This window comes from Polyodon spathula, chromosome 1 (assembly GCF_017654505.1).
Source record: "Polyodon spathula isolate WHYD16114869_AA chromosome 1, ASM1765450v1, whole genome shotgun sequence".
Lineage (NCBI taxonomy): Eukaryota > Metazoa > Chordata > Actinopteri > Acipenseriformes > Polyodontidae > Polyodon > Polyodon spathula.
This window is the reverse complement of record NC_054534.1, coordinates 788155-807702: the sequence shown is the minus strand read 5'-3', so window position 1 is coordinate 807702 and position 19548 is coordinate 788155. Positions and strand designations below refer to the sequence as shown.

The 19548-nt window shown below is 46.0% G+C and overlaps 1 protein-coding gene and 2 non-coding genes across 3 annotated transcripts; all 3 read left to right on the top strand.

Annotated features, from left to right (window-relative positions):
• Nucleotides 1–5431: 5431 nt before the first annotated feature.
• Nucleotides 5432–19161, top strand: LOC121305916 (nucleolar protein 56-like). The gene is made up of 12 exons (XM_041237618.1): nucleotides 5432–5620; nucleotides 7902–7991; nucleotides 9104–9218; nucleotides 9784–9951; nucleotides 10949–11147; nucleotides 12379–12566; nucleotides 13374–13525; nucleotides 15021–15121; nucleotides 15767–15915; nucleotides 16449–16570; nucleotides 17020–17172; nucleotides 17985–19161. The coding sequence occupies exons 1-12, from the start codon at nucleotides 5447–5449 to the stop codon at nucleotides 18213–18215; spliced, it is 1842 nt and encodes a 613-aa protein (XP_041093552.1). The 5' UTR covers nucleotides 5432–5446; the 3' UTR covers nucleotides 18216–19161.
• Nucleotides 16621–16690, top strand: LOC121325892. Its single transcript, XR_005951382.1, has one exon. It is a non-coding gene; the product is annotated as a small nucleolar RNA SNORD57 (small nucleolar RNA).
• On the top strand, nucleotides 17321–17390 carry LOC121325885. Its single transcript, XR_005951381.1, has one exon. It is a non-coding gene; the product is annotated as a small nucleolar RNA SNORD57 (small nucleolar RNA).
• Nucleotides 19162–19548: the final 387 nt, after the last annotated feature.

The following is a 19548-nucleotide window of genomic DNA, read 5'->3' as shown; positions in this document are numbered from 1 at the left end:
AACCACAATAACACTTTGCTTTCCAGACCCAAAGCGATAAACACCAAAAACAGACCAAAACACTGGCTCTTAATCCTTCATCTTTAACTTACTCCTGCATCCCAGCCTCAAGGCCTCAGCTCCAGGTGATCTGCAGGTCATAGCCCCTCTCCCTGGCCAAGCTCTCCAGCTGGTTGAAGTCTCTGCAGTAGATCTCCTGGCAGCCACTCAGGTCCAGTCTGCTCAGCTGGTTCCTCTGGTCCATCAGACTCAGGACGGTGCTCATAGAGATGCTGCTGTGTGCCAGGCTGAGGTGCTGCAGGTGGCACAGGGGGGCTCCGGGTCCCTCCAGGGCCTTGCAGAGCACCCTGTCCAGGGAGAAGGGCAGGCTGTGCAGGGAGACCCTCTCCACCTGGGGGGCGCCAGCTAGCAGTGAGGCCAGGGCCCCCTGGTGGCCAGCACAGGTCTGCGCGGTGAGCCCGGGGGAGCAGGGAGGGAACCCCAGAAAGAAGTCCTTGAAGTGCAGTAGTCGGAGCTCCATGGCCAAGGTAGAGTCGTGAGCCTCGTGGCCCTCATGCAGGGCAGTGGCAGGGGGCTGGAGGTGGCAGTGGAGGACCCTTAAGTTCGGACACAAGCTCAGAATCAGATCCAGGGAGTCATCCAGAGAGAAGTCCTGGATGGTGAGCAGGCGCAGGCTGGGCCCCAGGACCTCCAGGGCGAGTAGGAGGTCCCTCAGGGGCTGGCTGTGCACCCCGGTGGACTGGACAGTGAGGTAGGTCAGGGTCTTCCATAGTGACAGACCCCAATCAGACCCCAGCTCCTCTGAGCAGAGCACAGACGCCTCCACCACCTCTCTGCACACAGGCGTCAGGGTCCCCAGCAGCTCGGCTTCTACCTCAGACATCTGCCACAGGTTCAAGCAGACCGGGCTGGCCTCACTGTCCACTCCTTCGCCTGCTCTGCTGTGGACCAGCTCACTCAGAGAGGGGAAGCCTTCCTTTGTTGCGAAGCAGTCGATCGCGTGGAAGTGGAGCTGGGAGATCAGGGAGCAGGCCTCCACCAGGCCGCTGTGATTCAGGTGCTCCAGGTGGGCTAAAGCCAGCAAGAGGAAGGCGGCTGGCCCCACGCTGTCAACCGCACCTCTGGGGTCAAAAGCCAGGTGCAGCAGCCCCCTAGAGGTCACAGCCCTGCAGCTGAAGATGTGGAGCTCGCGGAGGGCAGCGCAGGAGGAGCCCACGGCAGACAGGACCTGTGTGTTGCACTGAGACCCCGAGAGGTCGAGACTGTGCAGCCCCGGCAGCAACTCCACCAGGTCCACCAGCACACCCGGCTGCACCCGCTTACAATCCCGCAGGCACAGGGCGATGAGGCTCTGAGACAGGGACAGAGACAGGGTCAGGGACACAGAGACAAGGAGAGAGACAGAGACAGGGAGAGAGACAATCCCGCAGGCACAGGGCGGTGAGGCTCTGAGACAGGGACAGAGATGGGGTCAGGGACATAGAGACAGGGAGAGAGACAGAGATAGGGAGAGAGACAGTTCCACAGACACAGGGAGGTGAGGCTCTGAGACAGGGACAGAGATGGGGTCAGGGACATAGAGACAGGGAGAGAGACAGAGATAGGGAGAGAGACAGTTCCACAGACACAGGGAGGTGAGGCTCTGAGACAGGGACAGAGATGGGGTCAGGGACATAGAGACAGGGAGAGAGACAGAGATAGGGAGAGAGACAGTTCCACAGACACAGGGAGGTGAGGCTCTGAGACAAGGACAGAGACAAGGTCAGGGCACAGAGACAAGGAGAGAGACAGAGATGGGGAGAAACAGGGTCAGGGGGAGAGGGAGGGGACAGAGAGGGGAAGTGAGAAAGAGAAGGGGCAGAGGGAGGGGAGAGAGAGGGTCAGTGAGAGAGGAGTGAGAGAGCAGAAGGAGAGGAAGTGGAGAGCAGGGAGAAAAGGCTCTCCTCTTCGTCATCGTGCCACCTGATACCCACGGCTCTACCGTCCACTGAATGACGCAAAGGACACTGAGCTGGGTAACACAAGTATAACTCATGCCATATTACAGTAAAACCAGCCTAATCCGGCATTGCTTGGGACCAGTGCCACAGGAAATTGGTAGACTGTGAAAAGAAGTAGATATCGCCTGCACCGCGCATGCACAAAACTCTGAAATTAAAGGGAGGGTTCGCTGGAAATGGAATCAAGATATAGGACCAAAACGCCACATTAGTTATATTTTAGATACACAGAGTTTGTTTTTGTTTAAATATGTGACATTTGTCATCGTATCTGTCTAGGTGTAAGTAAATTAAGGTTTAATTTATTTTTATGTACAGGAGATTGATCACTGTGTACTGTACACAGAGCTAACCAATCTCTTCATTTACTATCAACGCTCTCCTCATGGTGATGCGGGCAGCTGCTTTCATAACGCCCCTAATCCCACCCCTGCTGACGTCAGCCCACCACTCCCAATCATTATATATTCAAAACAAAAGGAGGGGGGGGTACAGAGCACGCCACCCAGAGCCCACTGGTCAACAAAGGCCAACATGTCGCCAGCAGGCTCGGCGTGGGCGTGCTCTAAATTAACCCTGGACCGAACCAGGGCCCTGAACATGGCTCCATAGTCAAAGAGACCCTCCTCGATGATCTAACGCTTCCTGGTCTTGTAGATGGCCAGTCTAGCAAGAGCCAGAAGCAGATTCACCTCAAGGTCTCTCATCTTAGTAGCAGTAGTAGTGTGCTGAAAGTTTTGCTAAATTAATATTTTAGGCTTATGATTTAAAGGTAATATTTTAATCTTTTTTGTGTTGATGTATTTACTGAAAAACTCAGTACATATATTCTGGGGTTGTTTTCAATGAGGGTAAATTGTACATTTATAAATAATAAACAATGAACTGAAATTCACAAATATGAAATCATACTTTGTAGCCCAGGCCTGCTATCAGCTCGTGGGACGCACCTGTGAAAGTCTGTCACTGCAGGTCTAGCGTTGACAATACTGAGTGAAACAGAGCACTACACTTCTCTTACAGTCCGGTCTGGGGATTGCCCCTCTCCGCTGCATATTACTGACCGGCAAAATGGGACGTGGTAACAACAAATACAAGCTTTTCAACTTTATACATTTGTATTATTCGACAGCGACTCTGCATCAACATTAAATATCCTACTGTTACCGATAGCGGCGTCTGCGCTGATTGGATTGTGTTGAGAAATCACATTAAAGCAGATCATATATACAGCTCTGGAAAAAATTAAGAGACCACTGCAAATTTTTCTTAAATCAGCATCACTACTTGTATGGCAGCCATTCCATTCCTGTGTCTGTTAAATTCCAACACAGGCACACCTCATTCTATTGAATGAGGTACTGATTAGGGGATCATCTGAACCAAATTTTATTTAATGAGGAAAAGTATAAAAACCACACCTGTGGTCATCACTATCCTCTTGCAATAGGACCAGCTGGATGGCAAAACAGTGCTAGTAGTACCTCAAAAGTAATTGGAATAAAAAAATAACTATTGACCATGCCCAAAGAGTTGAAAAGGAAAGTTTTGAGTGAGGAAAAGAAGGGTTCAATTCTGGCTTTACTGGCAGAGGGATACAGTAAAATTTCAAAGACACTGGTTCATAAGAACAAGGTCAAGCAGCACACACTGGGGACAACAAAGCTACAGACCAACAGAGGGCGAAAACGACTCTCCACTGACCTGGATGACCGCCAACTCATTCGAATGTCACTCAGCAACCGTAGGATGACATCAAGTGACCTACAAAAAGAATGGCAAACGGCAGCTGGGGTGAAGTGCACGGCGAGGACGGTTCGAAACAGGCTCCTAGAGGCAGGGCTGAAGTCGTGCAAAGCTAGAGAAAAGTCCTTCGTCAATGAGAAGCAAAGAAGAGCCAGGCTGAGGTTTGCAAAAGACCATAAGAATTGGACCGTAGAGGACTGGAGTAAGGTTATCTTCTCTGATGAGTCCAATTTTCAGCTTTGCCCAACACCTGGTCGTCTAATGGTTAGACGAAGACCTGGAGAGGCCTACAAGCCACAGTGTCTCGCATCCACTGTGAAATGTGGTGGAGGACCGTGATGATCTGGGGGTGCTTCAGCAAGGCCGGAATCGGGCAGATTTGTCTTTGTGAAGGACGCATGAATCAAGCCAAGTACAAGATTGTCCTTGAAGAAAATTTGCTTCCTTCTGCTCTGACAATGTTCCCCAACTCTGAGGACTGGTTTTTTCAGCAGGACAATGCTCAATGCCACACAGCCAGGTCAATCAAGGTGTGGATGGAGGACCACCAGATCAAGACCCTGTCATGACCAGCCCAATCTCCAGACCTGAACCCCATTGAAAACCTCTGGAATGTGATCAAGAGGAAGATGGATGGTCACAAGCCATCAAACAAAGCCGAGCTGCTTGAATTTTTGCGCCAGGAGTGGCATAAAGACAGGTGGACAGCATGCCAAGACGCATGAAATCTGTGATTGAAAATCAGGGCTATTCCACCAAATATTGATTTCTGAACTCTTCCTAAGTTAAAACATTAGTATTGTGTTGTTTAAAAATGAATATGAACTTATTTCTTTGCATTATTTGAGGTCTGACAACATTGTATCTTTTTTGTTATTTTGACCAGTTCTCATTTTCTTTAAATAAATGCTCTAAATGACAATATTTTTATTTGGAATTTGGGAGAAATGTTGTCAGTAGTTTATAGAATAAAACAAAAATGTTCATTTTACCCAAACACATACCTATAAATAGTAAAACCAGAGAAACTGATAATTTTGCAGTGGTCTCTTAATTTTTTCCAGAGCTGTATATATGTCAGTAACTTTGCGTTGCTTTCCTACCTGTTCTGCAGCAGTACTTTGTGTTCTGAGAGCACGCTTCCGTGTCCCGGAACAGCGCCACACCCTGGTCACCCCTTCTTAACCCTTTCAGTGCTGAATGATTTTTGTCGAGCTGAATGAGAATGAGTATACTTGAGAACAGGACAACCCCTTTACATGATATATTCATACACTACCTCAGACTGAAAGGGTTACATCGCGATGTTTTTACCACTATTAATATTAACTGGTGTTCACATCATCCTATTCTCTGCTTTACATTAAAGTAACCTGGGCTTAAAACTATTGGAACTGAGGAAATTAAAACAACAGCGTTACAGCCATGTCCCTCAGGCTGTATCCATCTGTCTGTCTGTCTGTCTGTCCCACGCATCTATGCACGTCCGCCCCTAAGCTCTGATTCTCCATGAATCAATGTGTAATGCACAGTGTCTTTAAACAATGCAGGTCTGGTCTGGGCTGTGGGTGTAGATTAATGCATGTATGCGTGTTATAGTTATATCATTGAGAATGTGTTTGCATGTTGTTCTATAATGTTTTAAAGCAGAGTAGCTCTGGGTAACTCTTCGTGGCTGCACTGCTTTGTAATTCCAGTAGATGGCGCGTCCTAGTCGCCCCCCCCCCCTTCCCCCCCCGTGTGATCTCTCGCGAGAGTTCGAGAGGAGGACGCGGCTGGGTTGGGTGAAGAGAAGGCGCGCGGGTGGTTTTGGGACAGTACAGCGCGAGACGCGAGCGGAGCGGCACGAGCTGCAGCACGGGGAGGAAAGCATGGTGAGCGAGCGCAGCAACCGCGAGACATTGAAACAGAAATAAATAAAACCGCTTCGACAAACACAGGCATAATTAAAACAGCTGCGACAAACACAGGCATAATTAAAACAGCTGCGACAAACACAGGCATAATTAAAACAGCTTCGACAAACACAGGCATAATTAAAACAGCTTCGACAAACACAGGCATAATTAAAACAGCTTCGACAAACACAGGCATAATTAAAACAGCTTCGACAAACACAGGCATAATTAAAACAGCTTCGACAAACACAGGCATAATTAAAACAGCTTCGACAAACACAGGCATAATTAAAACAGCTTCGACAAACACAGGCATAATTAAAACAGCTTCGACAAACACAGGCATAATTAAAACAGCTTCGACAAACACAGGCATAATTAAAACAGCTTCGACAAACACAGGCATAATTAAAACAGCTTCGACAAACACAGGCATAATTAAAACAGCTTCGACAAACACAGGCATAATTAAAACAGCTTCGACAAACACAGGCATAATTAAAACAGCTTCGACAAACACAGGCATAATTAAAACAGCTTCGACAAACACAGGCATAATTAAAACAGCTTCGACAAACACAGGCATAATTAAAACACAGGCTTAAAACAGCTTCGACAAACACAGGCATAATTAAAACAGCTTCGACAAACACAGGCATAATTAAAACAGCTTCGACAAACACAGGCATAATTAAAACAGCTTCGACAAACACAGGCATAATTAAAACAGCTGCGACAAACACAGGCATAATTAAAACCGCTTCGACAAACACAGGCATAATTAAAACCGCTTGGACAACAGTTCCTGACGCGGGGAGTCGACCCTCTTGTGCAGGTCATTAATACAGCAGATAGGAACTGCGGGCCGGTGTGGACGGGTGTTAAAGCGCTGGCGGTGTATAACCCCACGCATCGGTAAAGTGAAGAGTCTTCTTCGCCTGCAGCGCAGTTCGTGTTGCGGGGCTGCGCTCTGAATGCTGTGAATCTGTTTTGAAAAGCTTTCCTGAAATCGATGACCGCCTGCTGCTGTCAAGCGGATAGGCCGCATGAATAAGACTCGAAAGTTTCCGCTCCTTAAATAAAACCGTCGCAAGCGCTTATCGAGCTGTTTCGCCAGCGCTAAATGTCAACCCGTACATGTAAGAGTTGCGTACGTGGGAAAGATGATGTAAATGTAACTGCTTTTCTCAAGTCCTGGGTGCAAATAAATCCACGTGTTGGTTTTCACAGGACCTGCTGTGTGAGTGGGGGAGGGGGCTCGCCTATCTGATTTTACAGATGCTGTGAAGCGTGTTCAGTTCTCGCAAATCCGACTCCTTTACAGCTATGCTGGGTTTATTATTTTATTTGCTTGATGTTTTGCGGGGAATTTGTTTTTGTTGTCCACAGTACTTGTGGACTGCAGCATGGCCACGTGGTGGGCTTCTCGTGTTCCACGGGGACACGGCGCGCGGGGGTTTTCCGTGGGGTTGTGCTAGAAATGTGGACACTATCTTGCTCGCTGCTGCTTTGAAAAATGTTTTAAACGTTATATTAAATATGACGGGAACGGGTACTTATTACGCAGCCGGTGGTGTTTTAATTAAGGAATTCTAAATGTTTTGATTGTGGCTGGAGATTTACACGGCTTGTGTTAACGTCTACTCCCATAACGTGCTTACAGTTAAATCCACACGTGTTGTGAAGTTTTTTACTGTCTCACGTGGCTGTTGGACTCTCACCGTGCATGCGCACCAGGATGTATGGTAACGGAAATGACGTCACGTACGGCGGCACAGCTCTGCTTCGCCGCAGGTTTTATTTAAATGCTTAAATACAGAGAAATGTATACTACATGATATACAGTAAAATAACAATGTGTAATACATTAAATACAGTGGAAAGTGCATTAAAATGGCAGCAAGCTGAAACTGCTCTTCAGTGCTAGGTTGCTTGATTGGTGTGTGCTGTTGCAGGAGTTTCAGTTAGAAACTTCCAGTGGTCATGTACCCAGCTCTTTCAGGTCAGACCCCTGCAGCTTGACTAGTGGAGTCCACACAGCTATAAGGGAAGGATGAACAGTATGTGTCTGACTACTCAATTATTGAAGTAATATACTTAAACTTCAAACTAATTGTATTTAATTCTTCTCTTCCACAGTGTTCTGTTGAAGGTTAATTGATGGCAGTTTGGAAGCACAGGGCTAGAGTGAGGTTTCTAACCCTGAGTTTGGCGTGTGTTTGTGTTAATGTGAGCCTGTCTCCTCTTGCCTCCCCAGGTGCTCTTATACGTCCTGTTCGAGCATGCGGCTGGATACGCTCTCTTTGTAGTTAAGGAAGCTGAGGAGATTGGCATGCTCCTTCCTCAGGTAGGGCTCTGCTCCGTTTCTATAGGAAACGTTTAATGTGCACTTGTGGGATAAAGAGTTGGTAATAATACAGTTGAAATATTCGGTCCTTTGTTAACCCTAATTTAAGAGCAGGGTTTGATCCATTTCCAGATTTTATTATGTTTTAAAAGACACGCCCTCGCTTGTTGCCTGTACTGTTGCCAGTCAAGCTCATAGTAAGACCTGGAATGGAGGAATCTGCTAAGCAGTAGGAGTTACATTTACATCCCTGAATAAGCTGGCCCAAAAGCCCCTCACCAGTCCAGCTACACAGTAAGATCAAGGTTTGTCTGGAGTACTAGGACTTAATTCTAGAACCTGCCACATGGGTCATCATTTTGACCTGTACATTTTTAAACTGCTTGGTTATAAAAATGAGACGCACTATCAGATACAACTCAAAAGTTTTTCATGAACATCCTATCTAACATTTGCTTTGCAGAAACACTATTTAAATGGAAAATTAAACAAGTCTGTTTTCAAGATGAGTGCATATACAGCATGACTACAAACAGTGAAAAATAATAAACTTTTCAAAAGAAACAGGTCTATACATATACCAGTGTACAGGTGTAAACGGGTATGTGTACACACAACTGTAAAACCAAAATTGGTTCTAAGACTAGCTAAAAATAAAATATACCACCACTTCCGGTATGCTGGCTGCATTGTACTCTATGGAGGCGCGTACACGTCTGCCAGCTGACTGTGCCTGCATCCAGGAGCTGTGCTGTAAACACAGACGCAGTTCCATTGAACACTATTGTGTAAACCGGTACATACATACCTGTAAAACCAACATTATTTTTTTCTAAAAGTAATTTAAATAAGAATATATAATACACGTTTCACATAAGTTGTTATCCTACCTGACTGGGTAGTTGGCTGTTCGCGCCGGGTTCTGGATGAGGCGCTCTGGTCTCGTTGCTGGGAGTCTCGTACAGGAACAGGAGACCGAGCTAACCTCTGCAGGGTGAAGCGATGGAAGCCGTGGCTGGGTTGGAGCATCTTGAGTTAATAGGGTATGGTTTATACACGGCTGCATTGCCCGTAATCATTAAAAACCTGCTCTGTCTTTTTTCTCCGTCCAGGTGGAGGAGAGTGTTTTGAATGTTGGCAAATTCAACAACATCGTGCAGCTGGTGGCTTTCTCGCCATTCAAATCTGCCCAGGCAGCCCTGGAGAACATCAATGCCATCTCTGAAGGTGAGCGAGAGCTGTGGTGGTAGTCTAACATAGAAATGCCACTAGGCAGTATGACTTTATACCAGTGATTTGTCATAGAAATGTCTTAATTTCACAGTGTGCTTTGCTCATGGCTTATCTATGTTACTGATTAGCTTATTGAGTGCCCACGTGTACATCCATGATGTAAAACTAGATCGGCTGGGTTTAAAGATGTGCTTAGCAGTAATGTTGGTCTCCGTTGCATTGTGTAACATTAGGCTGTCCAGGATTTCTGCTGATCGGGGTCTGTGAAACCAGCCTTAGTAGTGCTTGGTATTTAAAAAAAAAAAAAAAAAAAAACTGGGGTGAGTTGATGCCTTGCTCTAAATAGCAAAGTTATGGCTGTTGTGAATGACACTGAGGGTATAAAACTTTGCTCAAATGTAGTGATGTTTTCAATAATCTGTCAATCCACTGACCCAATGATGTCTGCATATGTAAAACTGATAAATTGTGCAATTGACCAGCAGGTTCCAGTTTGCTTTCTGCTGCTCTTGTCCTGTCTAGACCCTGCCTGCCTCACTCTTCTTTCTTCTCCTTTCAGGTGTTTTCCATGCAGACTTGAAGCTGCTGCTGGAGACCAGCCTGCCCACTTCTGGTAAGAAGCGGAAGGTGGTTCTGGGCGTGGCGGATGGCAGGATCGGTGCAGCAGCGCAGGAGGAGCTGGGAGTGACCTGTCAGACCGGGGGGGTGGTGGCGGAGATACTGAGAGGTGAGGGGAAGGGGGACGGGACAAGGAAGAGACTGCAATTCTGGTGCATTTCTGCCCTCTTGATATGCAGTTTCATATTTAAGCAGATTCTTTATAAAGGACGTGTTGTCCAGAGTCTGTTACAATAGGATTAACGCCTGACCCTGATTTAATCCTTAATCTCGGACTTGCTTGCCTAAGTAAACAATAGGTAGTCCAAGCTTATTGCTAATACAGAGTTGAAAGTAAGACTCGTATTGCATAGCAGTTTTGCCCAAGGTTTTACTATGAGCTTGACTAACCACAGTGTATTGGTAACAAGCTTAGGGTGCTGTTATTAAACTCCTAGTAAAACCAAGAATGCTATGCAAGGGAATCTTATTTCTATCCCTGTAATAGGGTTTTGTGAAACCAGCTGTAAAGATTTCAGACAAACCAGACAAGAAATAGTTAAATTACTGAAACCAGGCGAAACATCTGAGGCACTTCCATTGCTGGCCTGTAGATAGATCCTGAGAACCCTGCCCATGTGTCATGATGTTTCAATAATCTGTCAATCCACTGATTAACAGTGATGTCAGCACATGTCAAACTGAACGCTTGGGCTGTGGAGCAGGAAGGGAGCCTCTGCTATAGGTGGACAGCAGTGTGTTGCAGCTGTGCCATGCATACAGCTGTTCATTTACGTCATAAATGAAGCGTTTGCACCTTTTGTGTAAACCATTGTTTACCACTTACTGTAGTGCACAATTTCACTAAAAATGCGGGTATTAATTTGAATGTTTAGTCCTACTTCTATCTTTTGCATTTATTTCGTGTTTTACATTCATTTTCACATCAGTTATTCAATTGCAGTGTTTTACACAAAAACCAAAAAAACTGGAATCGGGATCATGCTCGGACAGATTTGATAAAGCAGTGCTGTTCTGGTTAAATGTATAGTAAAAAAGCGTGCTGTTTAGTATTTCTCTTTCAGTAGTGAATGCTTTTTTGCCTCACGCTTGGCTTGTTCTCCCAGGTATCCGCCTGCACTTCCACGCCCTGGTGAAGGGGCTCACGGCTCAGTCTGCCTCCAAGGCCCAGCTGGGTTTGGGTCACAGCTACTCTCGCGCCAAAGTGAAGTTCAACGTCAACCGAAACGACAACATGATCATCCAGTCCATCGCCCTGCTGGACCAGCTGGACAAAGACATCAACACCTTTGCCATGAGAGTCAGGTCTGCACCAGGGGGTTGGGGCACAGTCAATCAATCGCTCACTGGTGTTCATGGGTCGGCCCTTGTAGTGCTATGGCTCCAATCCACCGTTCATGGGTCGGCCCTTGTAGTGCTATGGCTCCAATCCACCGTTCATGGGTCGGCCCTTGTAGTGCTATGGCTCCAATCCACCGTTCATGGGTCGGCCCTTGTAGTGCTATGGCTCCAATCCACCGTTCATGGGTCGGCCCTTGTAGTGCTATGGCTCCAATCCACCGTTCATGGGTCGGCCCTTGTAGTGCTATGGCTCCAATCCACCGTTCATGGGTCGGCCCTTGTAGTGCTATGGCTCCAATCCAGAAGGGACAAGCAGTCGGGATGATGCCACGTGTCGTATGTAAAAGAGGCTTGTGAAATAAACACGGGCCAGGGAAGCTGGTTTAATGAGGCAACTGCTAAAGTGATCTTTTCATGAGCCCGCAATTAGAATGCCTTTCTATTAGCCTGCCTGTTGAAATGGTTAATGTTGAGTTTATATGTTCATGTCTTTCTTTATAAATAGATTTTTTTTTTGATGTAAAGGTGGATAAATACTTTGCGTGCAGATCAATCAGAATCTTCTCTCCTTTCTCATATCTGTTTCTAATTTGCTATGTAGGTTTGCATTGTTCGAATTAAGTTTCAGAGAATTACTACCAATTATCAAGTTTTCCATGCACAGGAAAATTTAATGTAGATTTTAAACCTGTGGCGTAGTTTGACCGGAGACCACGTATTGCGATAACCAAGGCTTTGGTGATGAGGCTCCTGTAACTGTTGTATGTATCCCACCTCCCAGTGCTTACCACAGGCAGTGCCATTCCAGCGCTGACTGTATAAAAAAAAGGAGGCACAGTAACTCCCTGTCACACCCACTAGGGTAGGGCTCTTCCTGTCCTCAGGGTGCTGAGGGGGAGACAGGCTTGTCTGGATGAGGTTTATCAGGACTTCAGGGATTCCTGAAACCACAGCTTTCACCACTAAGCTAGTGCTGCTCTTCCTTGTCTGCTCTGTGTTGGGACCTCTGGCTTCACTGTCCTAACAAGTACAGGAATGGAGGTAAGACTCCTGTTGCATCAGCCCCAGTGTGTTGGTAACAAGCTGCGGTGCATCCCAGGAGTGGATCAAACTGCTATGCAACAGGGGTCTTATTGCCATCCCTGAAGTGTCCTGCTTGTTTTTGTTTATTAATGTGTATTTTTCAATGGTTTAGAGAGTGGTACGGATACCACTTCCCGGAGCTGATCAAGATCGCGAGTGAGAACTACACTTATTGCCGCTTGGCGAAGCTAATTGGGAACCGCAAGGAGCTGTCGGAGGAGAGCCTGGAAGGGCTGGAGGAGGTGGTCATGGACAGCGCCAAGGCCCAGTCCATTCTGGAGGCATCTCGGAGCTCCATGGGTCAGTACTGCCCTTGAGTACTCCTCAGCCATGGCTAGAAACCCACGCTGTCCCTCCACCCAGTCTGGGGTTTCAATCAAACCTCAGTGAAGTATATTTAACCCTTTGCCGTCCATTTATTCTGCAGCTGTCAGGCTGGTCCAGTCCAATTAACTTTTGTGAACAAAATAAAATTTTTCATCTGTCTTCGCCTTCTTTCCGATCAGAGACGATTAGGGAACGCCTCACCTCTGCTTTTTCCGGCTTGAATGCAACATATGCTGTGTTAGATCATGGTTTTCGGCAGTGTCGGTCAGAGTCTCACAATGGACCGGAAAGGGCTTTTTGCGATGTCGGACCAAGTCTGACAGGACTGCAAAGGGTTAAATGATCAGGAGGCAGAGGTTGGTGCAATCTGACCCCTGTTCAGTCATGTTTACAGCCAGTAGCTGCGTTAGGTTTGTCTGACTCCACAAACCATTTTCTGATGTACTTAAATGAAGATAGTTCTGCAACCTAGAACTCTGCAGGGCAAGGGTTTCAAACTGGTCCTTGCATTATAGGCTCACATTGTGGCTTCTGCCTTTGACTGTGCAGTTGAGTTAATGGGTCCCTTAATGTTGCTCTTTCCAGTCTTTGTCTTTTGTGTGCTGCAAACTAGGGGGATACAAATGATGCATTACCAACATCTGTCAATCCACTGATTCCCCATGAATGACAGTCTGTCGTTACTGATGTGACCCCTTAGTTTAATGTACTGAAATTTCTGCCTAGTGTAAGATCCTGTTTGTAACCAGGCTATGTTTGTGCGCTTTCCCCACCCCACAGGCATGGACATCTCCCCTATTGACCTGATCAACATCGAGAGCTTCTCCACCCGGGTGATCTCTCTGGCAGAGTATCGGAAGGAGCTGCAGGAGTATCTCCGATCCAAGATGAGCCAGGTGGCCCCCAACCTGGCCTCCCTCATTGGGGAAGTGGTACGTCACTGTTACTATCTATGGCAGGGCTCTTCCACTCCCATACTCTGCCCCAACCCTGCTTTTAAATTGTGTAACTGAACCAATTTTAAACTACACTGAGAAAAAATATAAATGCAACATGTAGTGTTGGTCCTATGTTTCATGAGCAGAAATAAAAGATCCCAGAAATTTTCCATACGCACAAAAAGCTTTTGTGCCCCATCGTGGTGGTGGGGTTATGGTATGGGCAGGCATAAGCTACAGCAACGAGCACAATTGCATTTTATCTGGCAATTTGAATGCACAGAGATACCGTGACGAGATCCTGAGGCCCATTGTCGTGCCATTCATCCGCCGCCATCACCTCATGTTTCAGCATGATAATGCACGGCCCCATGTCGCAAGGATCTGTACACAATTCCTGGAAGCTGAAAATGTCCCAGTTCTTCCATGACCTGCACACTCACCAGACACCCATTGAGCATGTTTGGGATGCTCTGGATCGACGAGTACGACAGCATGTTCCAGTTCCTGCCAATATCCAGCAACTTCGCACAGCCATTGAAGAGGAGTGGGACAACATTCCACAGGCCACAATCAACAGCCTGATCAACTCTGTGCGAAGGAGATGTGTCGCGCTGCATGAGGCAAATGGTGGTCGCACCAGATACTTGCTGGTTTTCTGATCCACGCCTCTACCTTTTTTTTTTTTTTTTTTTAAAGGTATCTGACCAACAGATGCATATCTGTATTCCCAGTCATGTGAAATCCATAGATTAGGGCCTAATCAATTTATTTCAATTGACTGATTTCCTTATATGAACTGTAACTCAGTAAAATCTTTGAAATTGTTGCATGTTGCGTTTTATATTTTTGTTCAGTGTAGTTCATTCTTATTTTACCTGTTAAACCTGGAGTGGAATGGACCTCCAGGACCATGATTGGACATCCTGGTCTAACAGGAAACAGCTGAGAAATGCCGCAGAGTAGACTTTGGCTAGCTCCTGTTCTGACACGCACATCGACAGTGTGTTTTGAAGTTCCTGATGGGTTTTTTTTGCTTCAGGAGGTTCCAAAGTGCTGTTCTGTGTACACTTCTCAAGCTTTGTTTATATAACATGCAGCAAATACCTTGGAGTAAATAATATTACTACATGCTGATCTGTTTGTCAAACTGGCTCCTGTTCAAATATTAATAACCTGATTGTGAACCAAGGGAAGGGATGAGGGACACAAATGATGCATTACCAAAAAAAAATCTGTCAATCCTCTGATTCACCGTGACTGACGGTCTCTCGGTACTGATGTGATCCCTCTCTGAAACCGAACCGTTCTTTGCAAACTTGTCTGCTGTGGCAATTACTCAGCTGGACAAATCAATAGGCAGTTGCATTAACAAAACTAGTTTGTTACAACTTGTAGTGGACAGCTAACAGGCACTAAAGCACAGGCTGCATGCTGTGTTTTAGTCTGTGTGTATCTTGGTGCTCACTCTCGCTCCGTTTCCTGGCAGGTTGGTGCTCGGCTCATCTCCCACGCAGGCAGCCTGACTAACCTGGCGAAGTACCCTGCGTCGACGGTGCAGATCCTGGGTGCAGAGAAGGCCCTGTTCAGGTACTGCTGCAGGGTGGCTGTGGTGATGGCAGCTTGCTGGGTGACCCTAGGAAGTGACGCGCTGCTGCCGTGGCTAACTCTGTGTGCCACGGTGGTGCGGGAGTGATCTATCCCCTCGGCCCCAGATTCTGAGCAGCCACTGCCAGCACTGAGTGTAATGCAGGGGTGTGAGGGACGGGATCACTGCAGGGTAGGAGGCCAGCTGTCTCGCACTTCATTACAACGCTCAATTCGTTTACCTTGTTTCTATACGAGGGCTGTAGTGGACTTGTCTGAAATGGTCCTAGTCCTTCAGTGGATTTGCTGTACTGCACCCCCAATCCCCTTCAACTTAAATTGGCCAGGAATGGATATTTATTAGCCATAAAATCTTCTGGTTATGATACAATTTGCAGCTAAAACTGTATTCACTTGCTTGAATTGTAGCAGAGTGTGATCTAGAGAATGTAGGTTCAACATGGATCCCCCTCCTACCTTTAATCTTCATGTGCTGCAGCATTAGGGTGTGTTCATGAATATCTAGACTGAAGTGGCGTTTCAAGCAGTGCCCTCCTGGTTGTGGGGAGCTGTGTGTGTGGAATAGGGGAGCTCCTGCTCTTGTGAAGCTCTTGTTCAGACTGGGTGCACTGCCCTGTTTGTTTCCAGAGCCCTGAAGACCAAAGGAAATACCCCCAAGTACGGCCTGATCTTCCATTCCACGTTCATAGGCCGAGCTGCGGCCAAGAACAAAGGCCGCATCTCCCGGTACCTGGCCAACAAGTGCTCAATCGCCTCCAGGATAGACTGCTTCTCAGGTGAGTCCCGCTGGGGATCCTGTCTCTGGGTGTATGTGGGACATCCCACTGTAGCTGGAAGGTGCAGGCTTTAGCAGTGATGCTGTTATTTTTCGTCAACAGTATTTCACCTATTGGTGAATGTTGATAAACTTTTAACTGAGCAAAGCCTGCATGAACAAGTCTGAATAGTTATCTGTTTGAATTTCTTAGGGATGTTGGATTTTATTTTCTCTTCCTTGCAGCAGGTTTTCCAGAGTGATTAGCTCTCCTCTTGGTCTGCTTTAAGGGTAACATTAGGTAGCCCAGGATTGGTGCTAATCAGGGTCTGTGAAACCAGGTGCAAGTTTCCACACCCAAAGGCAGGTCTTTTATATGCGTTCCAGAGACCTGGTTTAAAACCTGCAGGTATGATTGCAGTAACTATTCATTTCCCACTGGTGCCTGAGAAAAGCTGCTTCTTCTTTAAGAAATCAAATGAGTGCTCTGTGTGGATTTGAGGCATTAAAGGCAAGCTGTATCTGACTGCACTAACCGGCGTGTGCGTGTTTCAGAGGTGCCGACATGCGTGTACGGGGATAAGCTGCGTGACCAGGTGGAGGAGCGGCTGTCCTTCTACGAGACCGGGGAGGCGCCCCGCAAGAACATCGATGTAATGAAGGAGGCAGTGGTGGAGGTAGGTCCAGGGCACTTGTGGCTGGCTAAGTCTGGAGGGGCTGCCCTTGCTGTGGATGATGCAACTCTCTTCCCTGACTGAACAGGTGGAGGTTCCAAACTGATTTAATGAGGCTGACGCAGCTGAGCTTCCTCTGGAATAAGAGGAGGTGGGGAAGGAACAGGCTTTCATATTCAAATATTTCATTTTGAGTTCACTGATTTTCATTGTCTTTACAACCTCAGTATGGCAGTACAAAGGGTGGGGGGGGTGTCTTATATTCACAAGCTTATATTAACCTTCAGCTTCGTTCATTAAACACCTTGTAAATGCAGAGTGACTTGTGGCACTTTCTGTGGCCAGCTTCATTTAACCCTGAACCCGCAGACTTTTTGGAAGGTTCTGCAATGTTGCCAGTGGTGTGTTGGTGTGTTGACCTCAATGGTGATAGCCTGGTTGGTGCATTGCAGGCAACAGAGGTGGCTACTGAGATCAAGCGGAAGCTGGAAAAGAAGGAAAAGAAGAGGAGGAAGAAAGAGAAGAGAAAGCAGGAGGCTCTTGCCACTGGTGAGGGCGAGGAGGACGAGGAGCCAGAACTGAAGAAAGCAAAGAGCAATGGCCAGGTGCGTGAGTCCCGGTACTACCCTGAGAGAGCTGGGCTCTAGAAGACATTTCTGAAAACTGTTGACCTGCCAAGGTCCCAATTTTTAATATGGAAGTGTAAGCCTGTTGTGTTTCCAAAAATCTCACTCCTATTTTCTCTTCTCCTTCTGGAAATGATGTAACATCTAACACCTGACAGTCTATGGAGGGTAAACTACTGATTTAATGAGTCTGATCCTGCAGGAGAATTGAGAGCTTGAAATAGCTTTTACGCAGACTAAACTAACCGCCTGGTGCTTTGTGTCATCTAAAATGGTGTGCTTTTAAAGATGGCATCAATCACCTGCAGTAGCTTATTGCAAGCTGAGATTATTTTTATTGAATTTCATTCTCTTTTAAACTATTGATTATCGAGCCCATTAGAGAAGTCAGATTCCTTACAGATCAAACTGTAGGAAAGGGTAAAAGCTGATGAGGACAAGGTACTTTCTAGCATATGCGTGGTCTCAAGGATATTGGCCACTACTTTTGTAATTGTTGTGGAGCATGAAGCAGTAATCTCTGCGAGAGCCCAGCACACTCTACAGCTCTGCAGCAGCTTGTGTGGGTAAAGCTGCCTGTAGGGGATGGTTTTTCCCATTACGAATGGAAATGAAACTCTGTCTCTGCAACTTGGAGACCATGGATCTGTCGCATTTGAAAACTAGTCTCAAAAACCCTTTTGTATGAAAGAACATTTTTGTAGCTGCCTGCCTGTCTCGCAAGGTGTGTGTTCTCTGAATTTTTATAATGCCGTTGCACTGTTTTTGAAACGTGTCTGCTGTGTTGTCAGGAGAGTGGAGCGATCAAGGGGAAGAAGAAAAAGAAACATGAGCAGGTGGAAGAGGAGTCTGCAGAGAACGGAGTGGAGGAGACAACGACCCCCCTGCCAAAGAAAAAGAAAAAGCGTCCGAGTGAAGCGGTAGCACTGGAGGAGGAGGAGGAGATGCCTGCTGTGCTGGACACTCTGCAGACAGAGAAGAAGAAAAAAAAGAGAAAAGCCAAAGCAGAGGAGGAGGGATAAACTCCCTGGCATTGCAGTGCTTTGGGTCTTCTGGTTACTGTATAGTTTTGCCTTTTATTTTATTAATGGTAGCTTAATTCTTGTTAAACCTCCCTTGTGGTCTTGCTTTTTAGGAGAGCGGATTAGAGTTGCAAAGGTGTGAGCAACCATCCTGCTTCCTTCTATCCTTTTAAAAATCCTTGCTGCAGAAATATATAATGGCTCACTTGGAACTGAGCTTGTAATTAGCGGTGTGCTGACTCGGAAGACTGTATAGCAAGCACTTTCGTGTCATCTTGTGCCTTTTTAATTTGTCCTTATGCATTATTAAATCAATGAGTATACAAGTGGTTTTTGTTTTTTTATATAATAAAAAGCAAGACTTAAGGGCAAACAGGCCTTTTTTTTTTTTTACCTGAGCAATTGCATGCTGCGCAGAGTATTCATGAAATGGAATAAGCAAATAATGACTGTAATGTCAAATGTGACATCCATTCATTTTGTTTGTGTTTTTTTTTTTTTATAGCTTATTAAACTAATACAAAAGTAGAAAGATGTGTGGTCTTTGCAACTTTGTAATCCAGTATATAAATCCTATATTAAACCTTTGACCTGGAAACAAAGATCATTTGACTTGCACTTTGATGGTTGTTTCTTCATTTCAGTGTAAGACAGCTTATTTGTCTCTGTATGGGGGACGGTAGCTGCTATCCTAGTTGGATTGTATAGAAGTACAGTGCCATGCACCACTAACAGGTAGCATTGTAAAATCAAAATGCATAGAGCATAACTGCACAAGCAGTGTACACTTAAAGGTTGGTTTATTTAGACCAGCTTAGGTTTTTAAATAAAGAAATTAAATGCATGCAACATTTATATGTGACCAGGTGTTCTGTCCTGTAAGATGCTTGTGTTTTAATGTTGTCTACACCTGTTTGGAAGTTCTGTAAATAAAATATTCTCATGATTGGTATGTACATTTATTTAAAGATGAATGCTTGCTTTTTTTTTGCATGGTTCTTGTGCATTTGTAAAGTTAGAAGTGTCAAAAGCTGCTTTTGGTTTTTAATCTTTAGCTTTGTTTCTCATTTGGTCTACTCAAATGGAGTTGCAATCGGGTTTTTGATCGCTCGTAGTATATCTCCGATGGCATTAATATCAAGCCGATGCAGAGTGCTGCTTTTCTAGTATGCACAGAACAATACAATAAAAGTGATGCTTGTCAGTGCCTGTGTCACTAAGATACCTGGAATAGAGAAAGGAAACGCAAGACAGCAGGCATGGATGACAATCTTCACCAGCTTGTTTTTAATATTACTGCTTCTGTATTCCATAGCTTATTCTGGGGCAGTAC

Coding starts and splice junctions, on each gene's coding strand:
- LOC121305916 (XM_041237618.1), top strand. CDS start 5,447: ATGGCGCGTCCTAGTCGCCCCCCCCCCCTTCCCCCCCCGTGTGATCTC. Junction 9,952..10,948: donor GGTGGCGGAGATACTGAGAG/GTGAGGGGAAGG, acceptor TTGTTCTCCCAG/GTATCCGCCTGCACTTCCAC. Junction 17,173..17,984: donor AAGCAAAGAGCAATGGCCAG/GTGCGTGAGTCC, acceptor CTGTGTTGTCAG/GAGAGTGGAGCGATCAAGGG.